The sequence below is a fragment of the Gopherus evgoodei genome, chromosome 5 (assembly GCF_007399415.2).
Source record: "Gopherus evgoodei ecotype Sinaloan lineage chromosome 5, rGopEvg1_v1.p, whole genome shotgun sequence".
Taxonomy (NCBI): domain Eukaryota; kingdom Metazoa; phylum Chordata; order Testudines; family Testudinidae; genus Gopherus; species Gopherus evgoodei.
The window spans coordinates 7,909,761-7,927,839 of record NC_044326.1 but is presented as its reverse complement, the minus strand read 5'-3'; the positions used below and the strand labels follow the sequence as shown (position 1 = coordinate 7,927,839).

Genomic DNA, 18,079 nt, shown 5'->3' with positions numbered 1-18,079 from the left:
AGAATCCTCTAAGTCAGTGCTCCAGGAGAGGGCTAGTGGGAGCTGTGCTGCTGAAGGTTTGTACCCCATGAGGTCTGGGTTCAACCTGCATTGTACATCTGAACTATCTGCTGCCTCTCTTAGCTGGGGGAACTTGGCAAAGGCTTTTGGAAGGTCTGAACAGTGATGGCACATGTGGTGCGCCTCCCCTCCACTGAATGAGGAGGGGCTGCTGAACCATAAAGGGCCAGATTTCCGAGTGCTCACCATCCCCCAGCTTCTCGAAAGAGCTCAGCTCTTGCTGTGACATTGATGGGCAGATCTTCAAATGAGCTCTACACCCAAAGCTCCGAGCTCTTGGAAATCTAGCCCCTAGTGCCAACGACTTCAATGCAAATGACACAGGACAAAGTTGAATAGCACAGTGCAATAAAATACTTTATTGGCCACATATTTACAATGCTGTCAAAGGGCTGTTCCTTTACATTTTGCAATGATTTGCTGAGGTGCTGCGGCATGTAAGCAACATACTCGCTGTTAGACTCATCTCTGATGTTGCTTCCTTCCCTCAGTAGAATTGGTGCTTCCTCTGTTGCTGCCTGTTCGCCAAATGCATCAGCTTGAGCAGGAAGTCACTCGCTGAGCCATCCAGCAGAGTCAGGTTCTTCTCTGAGGGCTCTTGACTTCTGTCACTATCGTCATCCAGGCAAATGGTATCCATGATGCAGCTCTCTTCAAAACAAGAAAAGAAAACCACAGTGTTATCACTGATCTTACATGAAGCAGTGGATTCCAGAAGTTGGTGTCATAGGCTGTGATCCCATGCACTGTCTTAAACAGAAGGGACTTATTAAACAGAAAAGCTACAACTACAGCCACAAAAAGACTTCCACAGAGCTTTTGTTCCAGCTTTGTCTCCCTTGTTTACCAGGGACCTCAACCTATCTGGAACTCACTATAGCAAACAGAAACAACTAGTGGATGAATAACATATTGCTTGCAAATACATTGCAAATAGAAGTTAGGAGTGGGGGGGGGGGAACCAGGAATTCCTGAGTTGTCATCCTAGCTCTGACATTGACATACTATGTAGATTTGGGCAAAATAATTCACCTCTCTGTGCCTCAGTTTCCCATCTGGAAGATTGGGATTATAGTAGTACTTTTACAACCCTACCTTTGAGTTTGGTGGGCTCTTTAGCTAATGCTCGTAAAGAGCTTTGAAGATATAAAGTGTCATATTAGCCATAGGCTTTTGTGTTGAGTCAAATCCTGAAATCCTTACTCATGCAAAATGCCCATTGAGGTCAGATACTCAGTCCTTACTCATGCAACACCCCCCCCCCCCAACCAACCGGGAAGTCAACAGGACTTTGTCCTGATTCATGACTGAGCAAAAACTAAAGATATCAGGCAAGTTTGGTCCATTATGGTTCCTTATATTTCCAGAAATGGTTCAATCCAAGAGTCAAGCAGTTGACATTGTGGCTCATACCATCTCATTGATTATCTGGCTTCCGATGGTGGCCAATATCTGCCCATTCCCCATCTCTACAGTGGGGCTAACAGCATTTCCCTACATCACAGAGGTGTTATAAGGAGAAGTCCATTAAAGATTGTGAGGGGCTCAGCTACCACAGAGATGGGGGCTACTGAAGTACCCAGAAGAGGAGATGATCCCCTAGGCAAAGGCTGTTAGTGTTTGAGGTACCTCCCCGCTCCATTGTATTTGTTCTGGGTATGGGGGTGCTCCTCTATTACCATCATTGCAGCAAACGCCGGGAGCAGCGCATCTCCCTCCTGAGCTGCAGGCTTTGCCGCCAGCCTCGCAAGGGGAAGGCAGGTAGTTTTCTTCCACGCAGTGCAGGGTTTCAGAAGTGCCCACGTAGCAGCCAAGCTCCTCTCCACAGCAAATGTTGGGGCCAAAGCAGTGGCCTCTGTTCCCGGGACCACAGGGTATGCACTGGAGAGACAGGAGACAGATCAGCAAGCCAGGGGCTGCATGAGGAGAGGGAGCTTCATTTTCAGGGAACAGCTAAACCCCTCATGCATGATATGAGCATGGGGCCTGATCTCACCGGTGGGAATCAGAGGTGAGTCCATGGAGTAATCAACCAGGAGAATCGGGTGCATGAATGGGAAGCTGTTATAATCAGTGAGCCAAGTCTGAAGGTTGTGGGCAAGGTCCTGCTCCCCATTGAAATAAATGGCAAAATTCCCATTGTGTTGAATGGCGGTTAATTCTTAGCTGATTTTATGGGCCAAATCCTTCAGCAGAAGTTTAACCTGAGCTAGGAGGTAGGATTGGGTCTCTGAGATCAACCCTAAAACCAGCTGCATGGTCACACATTTTCCCTATCCCTCTCCACCTGCTGCAGACAAGGCCTCCATGCCACGAAAGAGCCCATAAGAGTGGGTATGTCCTGGATGAACTGCACCCAGGTAATTGCATCCTGCCTCCCTGAGCGCTCCCTGCAGCTTCAATTGGAGCTGATATGCTGCTTCAAGTGCTGTGCTCCACCCCTTCATGTTTGTATCCCATGCCCATCACCGCAGTATCTGGGCACCTATTTCATTTACTAGATGGCTGCATTCAAGTGGTGGGTGAACTAAGCCATAAATACACCTACCTCATCAGGTATTTATAAAACTGACAAATACTTTAAGTATAATACTCATCCTCCCTGAAGCAATATGCAGCTTTCTCAATGAAGGACGCATCCCTGCAAAGTTACCAGTGTAGGGGACAATCATTTTCAATTGTTAGAATAGCAGCTGGGATCAGATCTTTCCATGGACAGTAGATGGAAGATGATGCTATAAGTTACCTGAGTTTTTTTTTACCAAAAGGATGAGCTCATTCATTCTCTCAAACCCTGGAAGTAAGTGCAGGGGTTTAAATGTTCTGTGGCTCCCAGTGCTTTAGATAAGCGCTTGGTATTAGCAGTCATAGTTTTTGTCCAAAAACCAGGAGACAGAAACAGCCTATTGGATTGTCTGCTTTTTCCCTTGTTGGCAATACAAGCTTGTGCCCCCTTTTTGTTCAGTCTTGTTTTAAATGTCTTATACAATTTGGCTTCCACCATAGTATATGGAAGCCAATGTCATTCATACATGGTGGTGGCTCGTTTGCAAAGATGCCTTCAAGCCTTAAAGTAATTAGAGCCAAGCTGTAGAATGAGGATGCTTTCATGGCTCCATCAATTTTTCTCCCATGTTTAGAACTTCCTAGTCAATGGAATTTCTTCCCTACTAGAATTTTCAATATGTTGGTTTATTGCATTACGGAGTAAAGAGGTACAAGTGCTCATCTCAATACAGCTCTGCTGAGACCACCAATGGAACAGAGCATTCAGTTCCGGGCACCTCATTAACAGAATGATATTAATTAATTAGAAGCAGTTCAAAGAAGAGCAGCAAAAAGTGATCAGGGGACTGGAGGGACAGTCTTGCAAAGAAAGAGGGAAAGGGTTAAATATGGGCAGGCTGGCTAAGCAATGACTAAGGGTAGGAGGAGGGTAGGCATGATTCTACAAACATTAGAACAGGTCAGTGGAACCAATCCTAGCACAGTGTGTTTTGTGTGTGTGTCCAGCCACTGGAGGATAACAACCTACTGCTATTAACAGTAACAGAGTTATTCCTTTAGCTCAAGTGCTAGAGATCAGTGTTGTAGTGCTGAAGGTCTGGGGGTCAACCTGGCTGCTGACCTCTTGGGAGGGATGGGGGTCATTACATTCAAGTGGGTGGGAGGAATTACTTACGATAGCACAGATGAGGAAGAGCTAGAAGTGATGGGGGGGTCGCATTAAGAAAGAACAGAGGAATTGCCAGATTGACTCAGACCCATGGTCCATCCAGCCCAGTATCTGGTCTCTGACTATGGCCAGAACCAGATGCTTCAGAAGAAAGTGCTAGAGCCCCACAGTAGGCAGATGTGAGATAATCTGCCCCCTGCATTAGGGCTTCTTCTAGTCTCTACTAGAGATTGGCTTAACCCCTGCAGTATGGGGGTTAGTAGCCCTTCCACAATGTATGTCGTTAACTATTTTAATACTGGATGGTCTCATTAGCCATATGAGAGCAGAGAGGACGTAAGATGAATAGCAAATAAAACAGCCTAACAGAAAGCTTGGAGAGGTTACTCATTGACTAGAGCACTGGACTGGGCCGCAGGTGTCCTGGATTCAGTTCCTGGCTCTGCTACTGGCCTGGTAGATAACCTTGAGTGGGTCACATCACCTTTCTGTGCCTCAGTTTCCCCATCTGTAAAATGGGGATAATGACACTGACCTCCTTTGTAAAGCACTTTGAGATCTGCTGATGACAAGTGATACATAAGAGAGAGGCCTTATTATTAACTCCTGTGCTCTATAATCCAGCTCAGTTAGTGTAGGAAGCTTACTGTGGACCGTTACATGAAGGGGCTATATTTTGCACCGTCTCTTCACGATACAAGGGAAAGGCTACTCAGTGACACGTCACATGCTGTGTCTCTCTGTGTCAAAGGTCCCCTCATTTAATAACTGCCCACCTGCAGTGGTATCATGGCTACACAAAAACCACAGGGGAAAGTAATTACTAAGGGTAAGATTTTGTTACGGAGGTCACAGATTTCGTGACTTTCAGTGATCTCCATGACATTTTCTGCCCTGGGGTGGCCAGGGGCCCTGCGGCTGTCAGCCACCACTGGAAGCAGTGGAGGCTGGCACTGTTAGTCTCTTCCACCCCCGGTATGCTCCCCCCTCTTATTTTTAGTAAAAGTCACAGCTAGGTCGAGGGCTTCCATGAATGTTTGTTTATTGCCCACGTCCTCTCCCTGAGTTTTACTAAACATAACTGTGACAAAATCTTAACCTTTAGTAATTACACTTAGAAGCCACATCAGTCTAAAGCCAGCCACAGTGAATCCTATTGAAACGGAAAATTAAATTGTGGTCTGGAGATGTTTGCGTTCAGCCATGACCTTTTCTTCTATTTGGTGACTGGGGACACTTTGGAATGTTGATCAGAAGGAACTGGTTTAAAAAGGCTCTATATAGTCAGCACAGTGGCTCTGTCCATGGTGCTTAATTTATTAGGTCTTTTAATGGCCTGAAAACGTTTGGGACCAAATTTCCATAGGTGGACAAGCTACCATATGTCAGAGACATTGTCTAAAAACCAAGTCAGCCACAACAGGAAGAGGCAATCACATTAACTTTGGTTATTTTAAATCCTCTTGATATAACCTGCATGTCGATAAATTGATATATAATTTCTCAGATAACTAACTGTTGTGTTCAGATCTGCTCAAAATGTGGTAGACTCAAAATGAAATGGTGTGAAACACTTTGCTACGACTGAAATGGTTTAAGTAAGTAAAACAGTAGTGCCTCATGTAAATCAATGTGCGTTTAAAAGGCACTGGTGCTAGTACTGTTATGATATAACTTTTCTTTCTGAAATTACTTTAATTTCACATTTGCATTGAAGGTGACATCCAGACTTCACTGAAGTCAATGGCAAAACTCCCACTGACTAGTGTGGGGCCAGGATTTCACCCTAAGTACATCTGAAGGTCTGTAACTTAATTTTTTTTCATCTGTTCTCTTTGTTCAAGAAGTACAAGTACTGGGTTCTCGGGGGCCAGGTCCTTAGCTGGTGTTCTCACTGCTCTATTGAAGATGATTTACACCAGCTGAGGATTTGGCTCTTCAAATGGGCTTCAGATGCCCTCTTTCTGCTAATGCATTAATGAGGCTGTTAGAACTAGCAACAGAGCAAACCTTCAGTTCTTTAATCACAAGTCAAAAGAACTATTTAAGTTTGTGGAGTAAGATTGCATTAAAAGGGTATTAGGTGGCAGAAGGAAATCACGAATGTCACCATTCACTGTTCTTCTGTAGAAGGTGCAGCCCCTGTTTTAGTAAGGTGCCAATCATTTTACCACTTCCCTCCCATCCCCCACAGTTTCCCAGTCCAAAGAATTTAAGTCGATTTAAAGACTGGTGCCCTATTTTTCTCCCTTGCTTTTCTCTCTGCAGCTTCCAATTAGGGGCCAAGCGGTGGGACTGGGAACTTAGAGGCACCTTTCTTAAATTGAAATAAAGATTTGTCCCCCCTTTGTCTCCTAAGAAGCATCAATGCAAAGCTCTTTCGCTCAAAGCAGTGTAACTACTTTTCTGTAAAGAAAGCAAGCTGGAGCAAGAACTAGAAGCTTTAAAAAATGCCTCTCTGAGCTTCAGGGCAATGAGCTGAATCTAGCTGCCAGCCAGTGAGGAGTTTGCTTCTGTCTCTCTCGCACCCAGAACTCAAATTGAATTTGCCTAACATACCCAGGACTGGAAGACAGACAGTCCTTGTGCCCAGAGTATTGAAGCACAATCTCTCTCTCTCTTGCACACACGCGTGTGCGCGCGCACATATGCACACACACACACACACACACTTTGTACAGGAACACAGTTCAGCACACTATGAAGAATGAGTCTCCCCCCCCCCCCGCATGCACATTGCAAGTAGCCCCTCTCGTACCTGTCTGATCTCTGTGTCGGGCAAGGCTCTCTTCCCGCCTCGAGGGCAGTTCTGGATGTAGCAGGCTGAAGACAAGGCGAGAAGACAGAGGAAGTGGACTGGCAGAGAGGTTTTGGGCATCTTGAAGGGGGCTGCCAGGCTCTCACACACACAGAGAGAAGCTTTCTTTGCTTTCCAGCCTCCTGTTTGCAGCTGGCTCCTTTCTGGACCAGCTGCCTATTTATACCTCTCCCAGTGCCGATGTAACGCCTTTCTTGGCCTTTGTCACGACTGCCGGGGGGAGAGGGGGGGTTTAGTTAAACCTCTTTCCCAAACTAGACTCAGAGCAAATACTGTAATTGAGGTGATTCAGTGCAAAGGCACAAACAGCCAGCCCGGGCTTAACAGCTCCTCTGAGCCTTAGCTGGGTGCTGATGAATAATTCTTCCTTCCAGCCCAATGCGAAATCCCAGCACATTGGGGGGTGGGGGGCAGGAAGAATAGTGAGGGGGGAGGGGCTGGGTCTGATTCTGATCTCACTCAGCCCTGTGCCAGTCCAGAGTGCCTTCACTGATGTCAGTGGAGCATCCTGTGAACACAAGGGGAACCAGACCCAGCCATTTCCTCTGGTTTGACACATGGGGGCCAAATCTACAACCAGTGTAACTGAAATCGCTGACCGTGTGTTGATTTACACCAGCTGAGCATCCAGCTCACACAGCTTATTGACTCCTAAAGGTAAAAGGCCTTTTCCTCCTTGGGTTGCACCACTTGGGGCAATCCTGTGCTGATCCCGTCTAGAAACCTGGGAGCAGACAGCAGACATAGAGGGCAGTTGAGGTGCAGGATATAAAATGTGTTTTGGGATGAGTTTGGTGGAGTCGTTTATGGGTTCTGCTTATTGAAGGCTTAGTTCTGCTGCCTCTTACTCAGGTGACTAAGCCTCGCTCACCTAACCCAGATTGGGGCTTCCATTTGTGAGCGCTTCTGGGCTGGTTCGCCAGTGTGGGGCTGCTCCTGAGTGCCACTCATGCAAGCTCAGACTCTCTGGGTTTTAGTCATCAGCTTCACCATGCACAGCTGTTCACCCCTGTGCCCGGTGAGGGCTCAACGCCAACACTTTGCCTTCCCATTGCACAGGTGTAAAGGTTGGAGCAAGGTGCAAGGCAGTGGCAAATCAGGCTCATTGCTTTCACACTTGCCTCTGAAGCCCCTGCCACTCCACTGGTGCTGTATAAATAGTTAGGTGACTTGCAAAGGCATCCACAATTGAGGTTAAACTTGAGACACATGATGTTAACCCTGTCATGAAGGGTCCCTTTTATGTAAAAGTGCTAGCTCGCGCTAGCGTATATTAATGATTGCTACCCTGGGGCCCCATTGTGCTAGGTGCAGTACAAACATAGTGAGAGACAGGCCCTGCACCCAAGAGTTTACAATCCAAATAAACCAGACAGAAAGAAACAGACACACAAACTCATCCAATACAACAGAGCCAGGGACAGGCCCCAGCTCACCTAAGTCCCACTCCAGGGCACTTAACTACCACAGCGGACTGTTTTCCTGCTGCATTTCTGCTGTGCAGGGAACATTTACCACGCTGCACCAAGACATGTGCCTTTTGTTTCTGCCTGGCTGTTTAGTTGTAGCAAGGTGAGGAGGGAGAAGCCAGAGCAATTACCTCTCTGGGGTAAATCTCAAAATCACTAGTCAGGAAAAACTCCCATAAGGCACTTAGTAGTTTGTGTTCTGGCCACTCTCTCTAAAGGCTGAGTAACTTCCCAGCCCCAAAGAATGTGTTGTTCTGCTACTGGTCACTGTGGGAAAGAGGCTCCGGAATTAGAGAGACCTCAGCCTCCATGTTACAGTTCCATGTCTAGTCGGCCCTCTCCTCATGTGTACATTTTGCTATGGTTTGCATTATTGCTTGCTTGCTCTTTGTGTCTATAGCTATGTAATTACACACAATGTTGAGGACATTAATGTTGTGAAGTCAAGGACTCCAAAGTTAGGAAATGCCAAAATTAAGGTTCTCATCCCCTCCAACTTGTCTCTGCCCCAGTCGTGTCTCTTCCCTACCACTGACTTCCTGTCCTGCTCCCAGACTCCTTTCCCCGCCATCAGTCCTAGTTTCCCTCCCCTCCTCAGCTCCCAGGCTCCCCATGTCCTCCTCCCTGTCAACCGCCAATCCCTTTCTTCCACAATGGTTCTCATGAGGCTGCTCTCCCCCACTGCAGGTTTAGCTCCTGGTCCCTCTGCATCGGAATCAGACAGCTTCCTCCTCCATATTGCCTGAGCCCAGCAGAGAGAGCATCATGGGCACAGACCAGACAGGCCCCTTTCTTTCAGTTCAGATGCCTGAAGTGGGAAGCCTGGCAGACATGGAGCGTTTCAGCCCAAACAGTAAGTTTGGCAAAGTTCTAAGCAACTGAAAACAGGGTCTTGCCATAGGAAGTGTTGGGCAATCTTAATAATAGGGGGGTGGTAGTGATAAATATATTTTTAACCTCCAGCTTCAAACCCCAGGAGATTCATAAATAAATCAATAGCCAGCCAGGGACAGAAGCACAAAGACTTGGTTAACTACTACAACAGACAAGTCTGACTTTCACTGGGTGTGTGGAATTTTAGCCAACCGTCCCAACAATACGCTACAGTCATACAGTGTGTGGAGAGATTGAGGGATGGGGACTGGTCCAGCTCATCCAAGCACATTGCAGAGCAGACGAGCCTGGAGCAGCTTGAATAATGTTGTCACATTCCTCGCTCTCCTATGTGTGAGGATGCAGCTACCATGGTGACAGCGGCAATGGGAGCCCTAGCTACTTCAGTGCTCCGGGTTGGGATCAGAAGCATGCCTGGCCTCTGGGGAGGGGAACTCTGGGCCTGCACCTTGGTCTGACCCAGCTTGTGACCAGTAGAGACAACAACAGAAGCCCTTTCTCTGCAGGTCAGCGGTGGGCTGCTCCAGGGTACGTATGTGTGTGTAAAACAGATTCTTGCTCTTTTTATAGAGCAGCCCATGAGCAGCTGATGCACTGGGTCCTTCCTAGGGGACTGGTTCGGAGGGTGCAGCAGGGCCAATCCTGGGTCCCACTTGGTTATGAGCTGGAGCTGGTTGTGTGGACTTCGCATGGTGAAGGATCCGTCTAGCCCTGGGTCTCAGAGGGCAGCATGACTAGTACAGCTGAAAGCTGAGTAGGGCCAGTGCCACCTCTGGAGGATCTTATGAAGGATTGTGAGGCTTTTAAAGGCAGATTTGATAAAGAGGCCAGTTTAAGATGGGGAACAGTGTGACTATATGGATTTGGAACGGGTCCCATATGAGGAGAGATTAAAGAGGCTAGGACTTTTCAGCTTGGAAAAGAGGAGACTAAGGGGGGATATGATAGAGGTATATAAAATCATGAGTAGTGTAGAGAAAGTCAATAAGGAAAAATTATTTACTTGTTCCCATAATACAAGAACTAGGGGCCACCAAATGAAATTAATAGGCAGCAGGTTTAAAACAAATAAAATGAAGTTCTTCACGCAGGACACAGTCAACTTGTGGAACTCCTTACCTGAGGAGGTTGTGAAGAGTGGGACTATAACAGCGTTTAACAGAGAACTGGATAAATTCATGGAGGTTAAGTCCATTAATAGCTATTAGCCAGGATGGGTAAGGAATGGTTCTCTAGCCTCTGTTTGTCAGAGGATGGAGATGGATGACAGGAGAGAGATCACCTGATCATTGCCTGTTAGGTTCACTCCCTCTGGGGCACCTGGCATTGGCCACTGTCGGTAGACAGGATACTGGGCTAGATGGACCTTTGGTCTGACCCTGTGTGGCCATTCTTAAGACTCTTCCAGAGAAGAGCGTGAGTGGATGCAGGGCCAGTGCAACCATTTAGGTGACCTAGGCGGTCGCCTAGGGTGCTAGGATTTGGGGGGTGCCATTTTCTTCAGCAGTGACCACGGCGGCCGGATCTTCGGATGCCCTGGTCACTGCCGGCATTTACGCGGAGAGAGCTGGGGCAGGGGAGCACAGGGAGGGCCACCTGCAGCAAGTGTGGGGGGTGGCACACAGGGGAATTCCCCTCCCCAGCTCACCCCATCCTGCCTCCTCCCTGAGTACACGCCGTGGCTGCTTCACTTCTCCTGCCTCCCAGGCTTGCGGCACCAATCAGCTTAGGCGCCGCAAGCCTGGGAGGTGGAAGAAGTGAAGCAGCCATGGCGTGCTCGGGGTGCTCATGCTCGTGCGCGTAGCAGGGGTGAACTGGGGCGGGGGGGTGCCTGAGGGCGGAGGGTGGGGAGTGGGGAGCTGCCGCAAGGGGGGCACCTCAGGGCAGGGGGCGGAGCTGCCGCAGGGAACGCACCTCAGGGCAGGGCGCGGGGGCGGGGGATGGTGCAAGGTGGAAGTTTCGCCTAGGTCACGAAGCATCCTTGCATTGGCCCTTGGTGGATGGTTAAAGTTCTGAGGACTTTGGGGAAGCTCTTGGTTCATTTTGCAGCTCTGCAGCTCCATTCCCAGCTGTCCAATGAGAGCAACCCATGCTTAGGCTGGAAGGTCTTTGGGGCACAAGCTGGCCGTCATGCTGTAGCTCTACATTACCCGCTGCAATGGGGCCCTGAGCGTGGCAGGGCCCTCTGGGTCCTACTGTAACAGAGGGGCCCTAGCCACAGTGCTGAGGTTCAGCTCTGCCTAGGAAAGACATACGTCTGTTGACTTACATTGGTTCCCCCCCCCACCGCCATTTGCCTCCACATTGCAGCCTCTCGCCAAGCCCTGTTCATCCCCTCCCCTCGTTCTGCTTGCAGGGGATGAGCCAGCCGCTGATGGCATGGCGCCTCTGAAATCAGTCACCGTCACTCAACACCAAAGCCAGCAGCCACCCACGCTTGGCTGGCTTAGCCAGTAGCTCATACTATTCTCACACATTCATCCCTTGCTTTCTCCATGATCAAGAGGGCTGGGCCAGGGCAGGAGGGATAGATACCTTGCTGGGTGATGAAGGACATCTGGGCACCATCAGTGAGACATCTTCTCCTGGCCCCACCCATGCCACTGTCCCAACAACCCCCGGCACGCTTTGACTCACCAACACCCCATAGATGGGACCACACAGTATTTCGCCCCAATCCCTTCTTCACACACTGGCACTCATCTGCCATAGTGCTGAGCTTTACCTCACCCCCCCCCCATTGGGTGATCACTCAAAGATGGAGGCTCTAGACAGGTGAAAAGGGTCACTGGAGACGTTGGAATTTGGCGCTGGTATTGCTTATGGAAGCCATCCTTAGCTCTGGGGGAGGAGATCTGCCCTCTGGGCCCCAGTCAAGCCAGCCATGGCAAGATAGTCTGACCTCAGGAAACATCTCCCAGCCCCCTCCAGTGAGACTGTACGAGCAGAGCAAGGGGATCCACAGCATGACAGACCACCCACCCTCCCCAGCCCCCAATGCTGGTGGTTAGGGGCCCTCCCCCCACAACTGAAATACTCTGAGTGCAATACCCTCCTCTGCCACAAACTTCCTGTGTCACTTTGGCCAGTCACTGAGGTGGGTTTTCAGACAAAAGTCAACACTGATCATCAGTAGGATTTAGGTGCCTAAGTGCCTAAATCCCTTTTACAAAACGAGGCTCCTAAATCAGGGTGAGTGGGTGCAATGTTGAGTGCAACAATGCCAAAATACCTTTAGAAAGTTAAGCCTTAGTCTAGCCCTGTGTCTCATGGCCCCATCTGTACAATGGGGCAAAAAGCCCAGTCCCACCGCACGATAGTGCTATGTAGCTAAATGCATTAAAGATTGTGACACACTCAGTACAGGGGTGGGGAGCATATGAATACCTGAGACAAGGATGAATACTCAGGCAAGTAGGTCCTCAGCTAGACCCATTCCTAGGCTGTCTATCAACCTGCTGTGCTTTCTAACCCGACTCCCTGCTTCTGTTGCCTCCCTTGACCTTTATGTCTCTATCTCAGAAGTTTACTGTAATGAGGGCTCAAAGTATGGATGGGAGAGGCCTGAAGTGGGGCATCAGGAAATTTAGCTTTATTTCCAGCTCTGTCTATAACTTGCTGTGATAGCTCTGTGCCTCAGTTTCCCTACCTTTGAAACAGACATAATAGAGTCGCGCGCCCCCCCCCTTTGTAAAGCATGTGGAACCTTATAAGTGAAATGCATCACGTACAGTCTAAATGCTATTAGATGTATTCAACTATGTGCCAGCCTCGGGTCTTCAGCTTCCTGATTGGTCGGAATGCATGCAGCGTTTACATTGCATGGAGTGAATCCAACACCTGATTTTGTGCGCCAAAGCCTACACTGGCCAGTTCACACCAGCTGAGGCTCTCACATACACACCAGTAGCATTCGCCAAGGCAGTGGGTCTCAACCAAGGGTACACATACCCCTGGGGATGCACAAAGGTCTTCCAGGGGATACTCAGCTCATGTAGATCAGAGTTGCTCAACCTGGGGGTTGCAGCCCCAAGAGGGAGGTCATGTGACAGGTTTAAGGGGAATGCAAGTGCACAGCTGGCAGCGGGACTGGCAAGCAGGGCAATTGCCCTGGGGCTCTATGCCACAGGGAACCCCGCAAAACTAAGCTACATGCACCATCCCTGGGGCGGGGGCTTCAGTCCTGTCGTTTGGGCTTCAGACACGTCTCAGAAACAACAAACAGGCTCAATATAATATTTATATTCCAATCCATTCATTCTATGGTCAAAATGAGAACGTCTTCAGTACTAGTAAAAAGAACAGGAGTACTTGTGGCACCTTAGAGACTAACACATTTATTTCAGCATGAGCTTTCGTGGGCTACAGCTCACTTCATCGGATGCATAGAATGGAACACACAGTAAGAAGATACTTACACATACAGAGAACATGAAACAATGGGTACTAGTGTGCTGGGAGGGACATTTAAGTATTTTTATGTCTGATTTTGGAAGCAAGTAGTTTTTAAGTGAGGTGAAACTTGAGGTGTGCAAGACAAATTAAACTCCTGAAAGGCGTATAGTCATCTGGAAAGGTTGAGAGCCACTGCTCCAAGGAACTGACAGAGCTTTAAAATGCTTTCAATGCTAACACAAGAATCAAGGTTTGCTGTTTCATGAACAAGGCTGACTCTGGAGCATTAGCTGCATGTCACTCCTCCAGGCCCCTGCTCCATCTGCTGAGTGAGTCATGCCAAGTGGTTTTTGGCCCTGACTTCTGCACCACGCAGATTTTCTTTTTAGCGGCCTGCAGGCTGGTTCCACGGCAGCCTGAGATTCCAAGCCTTTGTACCTATGACAAATTCCTAGCTTGGTGGAGGTGGACCTAAATGAATCTCCTGATCACCCAGTGGGGTTGCTACAGTACTCAGCACCTATATTGGGGTGGCACCTCTGGGTTATAGCGAGTGGTCTACAAATGCACAACGAGACATTGTCCCAAAGAGCTTACAACATTGAACAGCTGCAATGTGGCTGTTTTCTGTAGTGGAATGACTGCAAAGGGCTTTTTGCTCTTAAATAAACTAAAACTCAGCAAAGCAAAAACCTCCCCCTGCATGTGTAATTCTCGCCCTGGGGAGAGGATGAACCGTAGGTGACAGATGTCAATCACCTCGCTTGAGGCACTACTGGAAAGGTCTCAGATACTACAGCAGGCGACAGGTTAGTAGCCAGCCCTGTTCCCAGTTCTGCGTCTCTTTTCCGCCACTCCCCTCTGCTGCTAGTCTAGGAGCAGCGCTACTCCTTCTAGAGTGTTGTTTTCAAGCCTATGCCTGAGTGTCCACACTGCATTATAAACCTGGGCTTTACAGTCGCTGGGCCCCAGGGACTCTCAGCCACGTTAATGTGTCCTTACTGCACTATGCAGGCCTGACTCAGGTCTGCAGCTTGGCCTGCAAAATGACCAGGCTTGGACTGAGTCCCAGCAGGACTTTGGCTCAGACCCGTCCCCCTAGCAGGGTCCTAGACCCCAGGTACCGAGTGCTTGGTGACCCAAGTCGGACTGATTTGTTTGTGCATGGAAGGGGAGGTGTGGGCACAGAGCCTGAGCATACTCTGCAGTGCAGCCAGACCCCCTTAATCTCCAGGGACCAGCTAGTGCTGCAGGAAAGGGTGCTGGGGATGTAGCACAAGACGTGATCTGAGCCATTATGAAAACAACGCTCCAGCAGGGCGCACGGAGGTGCTTTTAGCAAGCCAAAACAGAAAGCTAAGATCCAAGTCCCTAGAATCCTGGGCTCTGAGCACATCCCAGGTTAGGTAGTTACGCTGAACCACTTATGAGGAGCCGTTTCTTTGGTGGCTGTGGTCCTTGTTTCCCTTCACTAACTGCCCACCCACAGACGGTGGCGCGTACGGATTTAGTTGCTCTTTTGCAACTGTCCGGTTAACATCATGTAGCAAATGAATTCCTGCCTGCAGGTCACTCACGAACTGCTCACTGCGCCTCCCGGTTCTGATATTTGCCCACTCTGCCAGTGGTCACTTTAAATTCAGGCCTGTTGCCTGCCTGGATGCTCTAGCCTTTCTAAACCAGCTCTGCTTCTGTCTCAAAGGCCATGCCGTCTATAGGCCCTTTCAGCTGCAGGCTGGTCCTGGTTGCCTCCTTCCTGCAGGGGGCTGCTCCCCTCCTTGGATCTGTTCTTGCTGGGAATGGGTGACAGGGGATGGATCACCTGATTCCCTGTTCTGTTCATTCCCTCGGGGGCACCTGGCATTGGCCAATGTCAGAAGACAAGATACTGGGCTAGATGGACCTTTGGTTTGACCTGGTATGGCCGTTCCTACGTTCTTATGCACCATTCCCTGATGCGCTTACCTCTTGGAGGTAATGGACAGGATGCTCCTCTCATCAATGTAAATCAGGCGTGGTCCCAATGAAGCCCTGATGGGAGAGAAGCAAAGGCTCTGTAGCGGTAAGAGCGCCCAGCTCGCCCCCACCCCACTAATTACATTAACTAGTTACATTCCCAGCTGCACTGTCCTTTCCTTGGCTGTTGGTTTTTGTTTTGTTTTTCGCAGGAGGAAACAAGACCCGGTTTATCTGTATTATTGTTCCCACTGTTTTCATACTCGGTCCTCTTCCTGGCAACACAAGCCCCAGAGCCAGGCGATTCCTGTGATGTGGATCCCGTGGGGATGGGCCCAGGGCAGGCTCCAGCAGAGGGTGACCTTAGCAACGTGAAATTAACATGCAGAGGGGAATCATCTGCCTGATGAGCGCGTCAGCAGCTCCCCTCGGAGAGCGCCCGATGGCCCTGGCGGAGCAGTGCGGCAGCCACTTCTCATACTTTAGAGGCAATTATTAGAGGTCATCGTCAGAGTCTAATGAAAGGAGAGAGAGGGGCCTCCAAAAGTGCTAACGACACAGTAAGCAACCGAGCAGCACCAAAATGACTGTTGTATTTTGCTGGTCACATGTGAGTTTGGTGGGCTGTATGCAGGACAGTGGAAAAGGTTATGGCTGAGCATGTGTGTGTGGGTTATAGAGGAGCAGGGTGTTGGGGGAGAAGGGGGACAAAGAGGAGGAAGGGGCTATTGAGGGGCAGGGGAAATGGAAAAAAACAGGGACAGGCAATTGGCAGAAGGAGAGGGAAGGGTGGCTGCAGGCAGGAAGGGCCAGTGGGGAGAAACTAGGGCAAGCAGCTGGAGGGAAGGGCTAGCAGTTGCAGACGGGGTTGGTACAAAGGCCATGGGTGTCTGGCTGTCTATACAGGGTGGGAGGAAGGAAGCATTACCCAGCAGAGGAGGAGCTGTGTTGGCCTGGGCCCTGTGACACCTGGCGGCAGCGCTCAGCATTGGGTGCCACTGAGCACCGTGTCAGATTGTGAACCAGCGGTGAGCCCCCCCGCCCCTGCCCCCACGCAAGAGAAGTGTGCGGAGGCATTTTGGGCTGAATTCTGGTGAAATCCTGCTGGAGCCTTGGGGACGGATGTTTCAAAGGCTTTAGGCACCCAAACAAGCAGGCAGATGCTGAAGTCCATAGGTAGGCACCTAGGGGACTTAGGCACTTCCAGGGTTAGATGGTGCCTGAGCTCCTGCTTTGAAAATGTCAGTGGTGCCTACATTTCCCATAGTTGGCATTTTCAACTGCTGCTGCCACCCCACAGCTAACGAGTTGAAGCAGAAGCTGCTGACGCCTCACGATGGGATTTTAAAACTATGGAGGTGGGGGGGAAGAAATGCCCAGCATGCTAGTGGAGCCCGATCCCATAGGGCTGTTCTGGTGAGCACCCCTCTCAGACCCTGCACAGAAGAGTCAGTGCAGGCCCCTGTATAAAGGTCAGCCAGGGGCACAGGGCTACATCGGCCAAGTGTGAGAGCGGTAGTGAGTATAAGGAGAGAGAAGGGTTCAGGCATTCTGGGCTATGTACAGGGCTGACTAGGTGTAGGAGCCTAACTCCAGGAGAGGGTTTGTGTTTGCCCGTCAGCCAGGCATGTCAACGGTGTAGGTGCTTGCACCCCTTCCCCGCCCCAACTCCTCTCCTCAGTGTGTCCTATTGGCAACCTAACGTGGCTCCCCGCCCAGTGTGCCGGCCTCTGAGAGTCCCAGTCCCTAGGAGCCTAAACTCTCCCCGTGCATTTCCAGTGGGCGCTGGGGTGCCTCCTTGGGGGCTGTGTGTTCCACTGGATGGCAGGGCACCCGGAAGTTAAGTGCTGCCAAGCTCAGCATTGCAACACCCATGGCCCTCTGTGGCTCTCCCCCACCCCCATCCTTTTGCTAGGGCAAGGGCATGCAGAGCACAAACGCACATTATCCTCCGACTAGTCCCCCCAGTCACTGCTGCAAACGGAGCAATTACCCCAAAGAGAAATCCTGGTCGGGCTACATCACCTGCAGTGCTATTCATCAGCAAAGCGGACAAGCCCTGCTCTGGAAGAGCCTTAGAAAGGCAGCTGTTAAAAAAAGAAAGCCAGCATCTCAACTGCCCACCCCTAAAGTATAGAAAGAGGCCCAGAGGACAAGCTAACTTGGGATTTCTGGCATGCTGAGCAAAACCACCAAGGGAACATATTCTGCACTAATGCAGGCATTATTAACCCTTGCAAGTAGCAGGCCTTGCCAGATCTCAGTTAATGAAACCACACGCCACAGCTACTGCAGAGACACAGGTAGAGAAATCACCGACAGGTGAGGCGTGAATCCTAGCACCTACCTCCCCCAGCTCCCAAAACACAGGCCTCTGCCGCCTGTGGTCAAGGGAGCACTATGAGCTGCTGAGAGAAGCAGCAGGGCCAGTGTCCTCACTGTGGGGCAGTCACCAAAGGATAATGTTAAATACACAGAGCCAGGATCTTATACACAGACAAACAGCAAGGCGTAGGCCGAGATGGTTAAATGAACAAATTCCATTGTAAGGTGATGGTTGAGTTGCCTTCATCTGTCCCCATCCCACACATTCATCCATCACCCTCCTCCTCCTGGATACCTGACTAGGTAGCGCTCACATAGTCTGCCAGCACTGAGCTGACTTTTGTTAACCTCTTCGAGGTTACCCCCATTCAGGAGCGGCGCCAGGGTTTCCAGTGCCCTAGGCAGAATTCGGGGGGTAGGGAGCATTTTGTGCACTCCCCACGGGGCGTGCGGGAGCTTCCGGTTCCACTCCCATCACACCGCCGG

At 49.9% G+C, this 18,079-nt stretch overlaps 1 protein-coding gene across 1 annotated transcript; it reads right to left on the bottom strand.

Moving 5' to 3' along the window:
• Positions 1-391: 391 nt before the first annotated feature.
• Positions 392-6,680, bottom strand: LOC115652250 (vasotocin-neurophysin VT-like). The gene is made up of 3 exons (XM_030564057.1): positions 6,495-6,680; positions 1,740-1,941; positions 392-711 (listed from the first exon to the last, which is right to left on the bottom strand). Exons 1-3 carry the CDS (start codon positions 6,612-6,614, stop codon positions 548-550), a joined length of 486 nt encoding a protein of 161 aa, XP_030419917.1. The 5' UTR covers positions 6,615-6,680; the 3' UTR covers positions 392-547.
• Between the last annotated feature and the right edge of the window lie 11,399 nt (positions 6,681-18,079).

Coding starts and splice junctions, on each gene's coding strand:
- LOC115652250 (XM_030564057.1), bottom strand. CDS start 6,614: ATGCCCAAAACCTCTCTGCCAGTCCACTTCCTCTGTCTTCTCGCCTTG. Junction 1,942..6,494: donor CCGACACAGAGATCAGACAG/GTACGAGAGGGG, acceptor CTGTCTCTCCAG/TGCATACCCTGTGGTCCCGG. Junction 712..1,739: donor CGGCGTTTGCTGCAATGATG/GTAATAGAGGAG, acceptor CTTGTTTTGAAG/AGAGCTGCATCATGGATACC.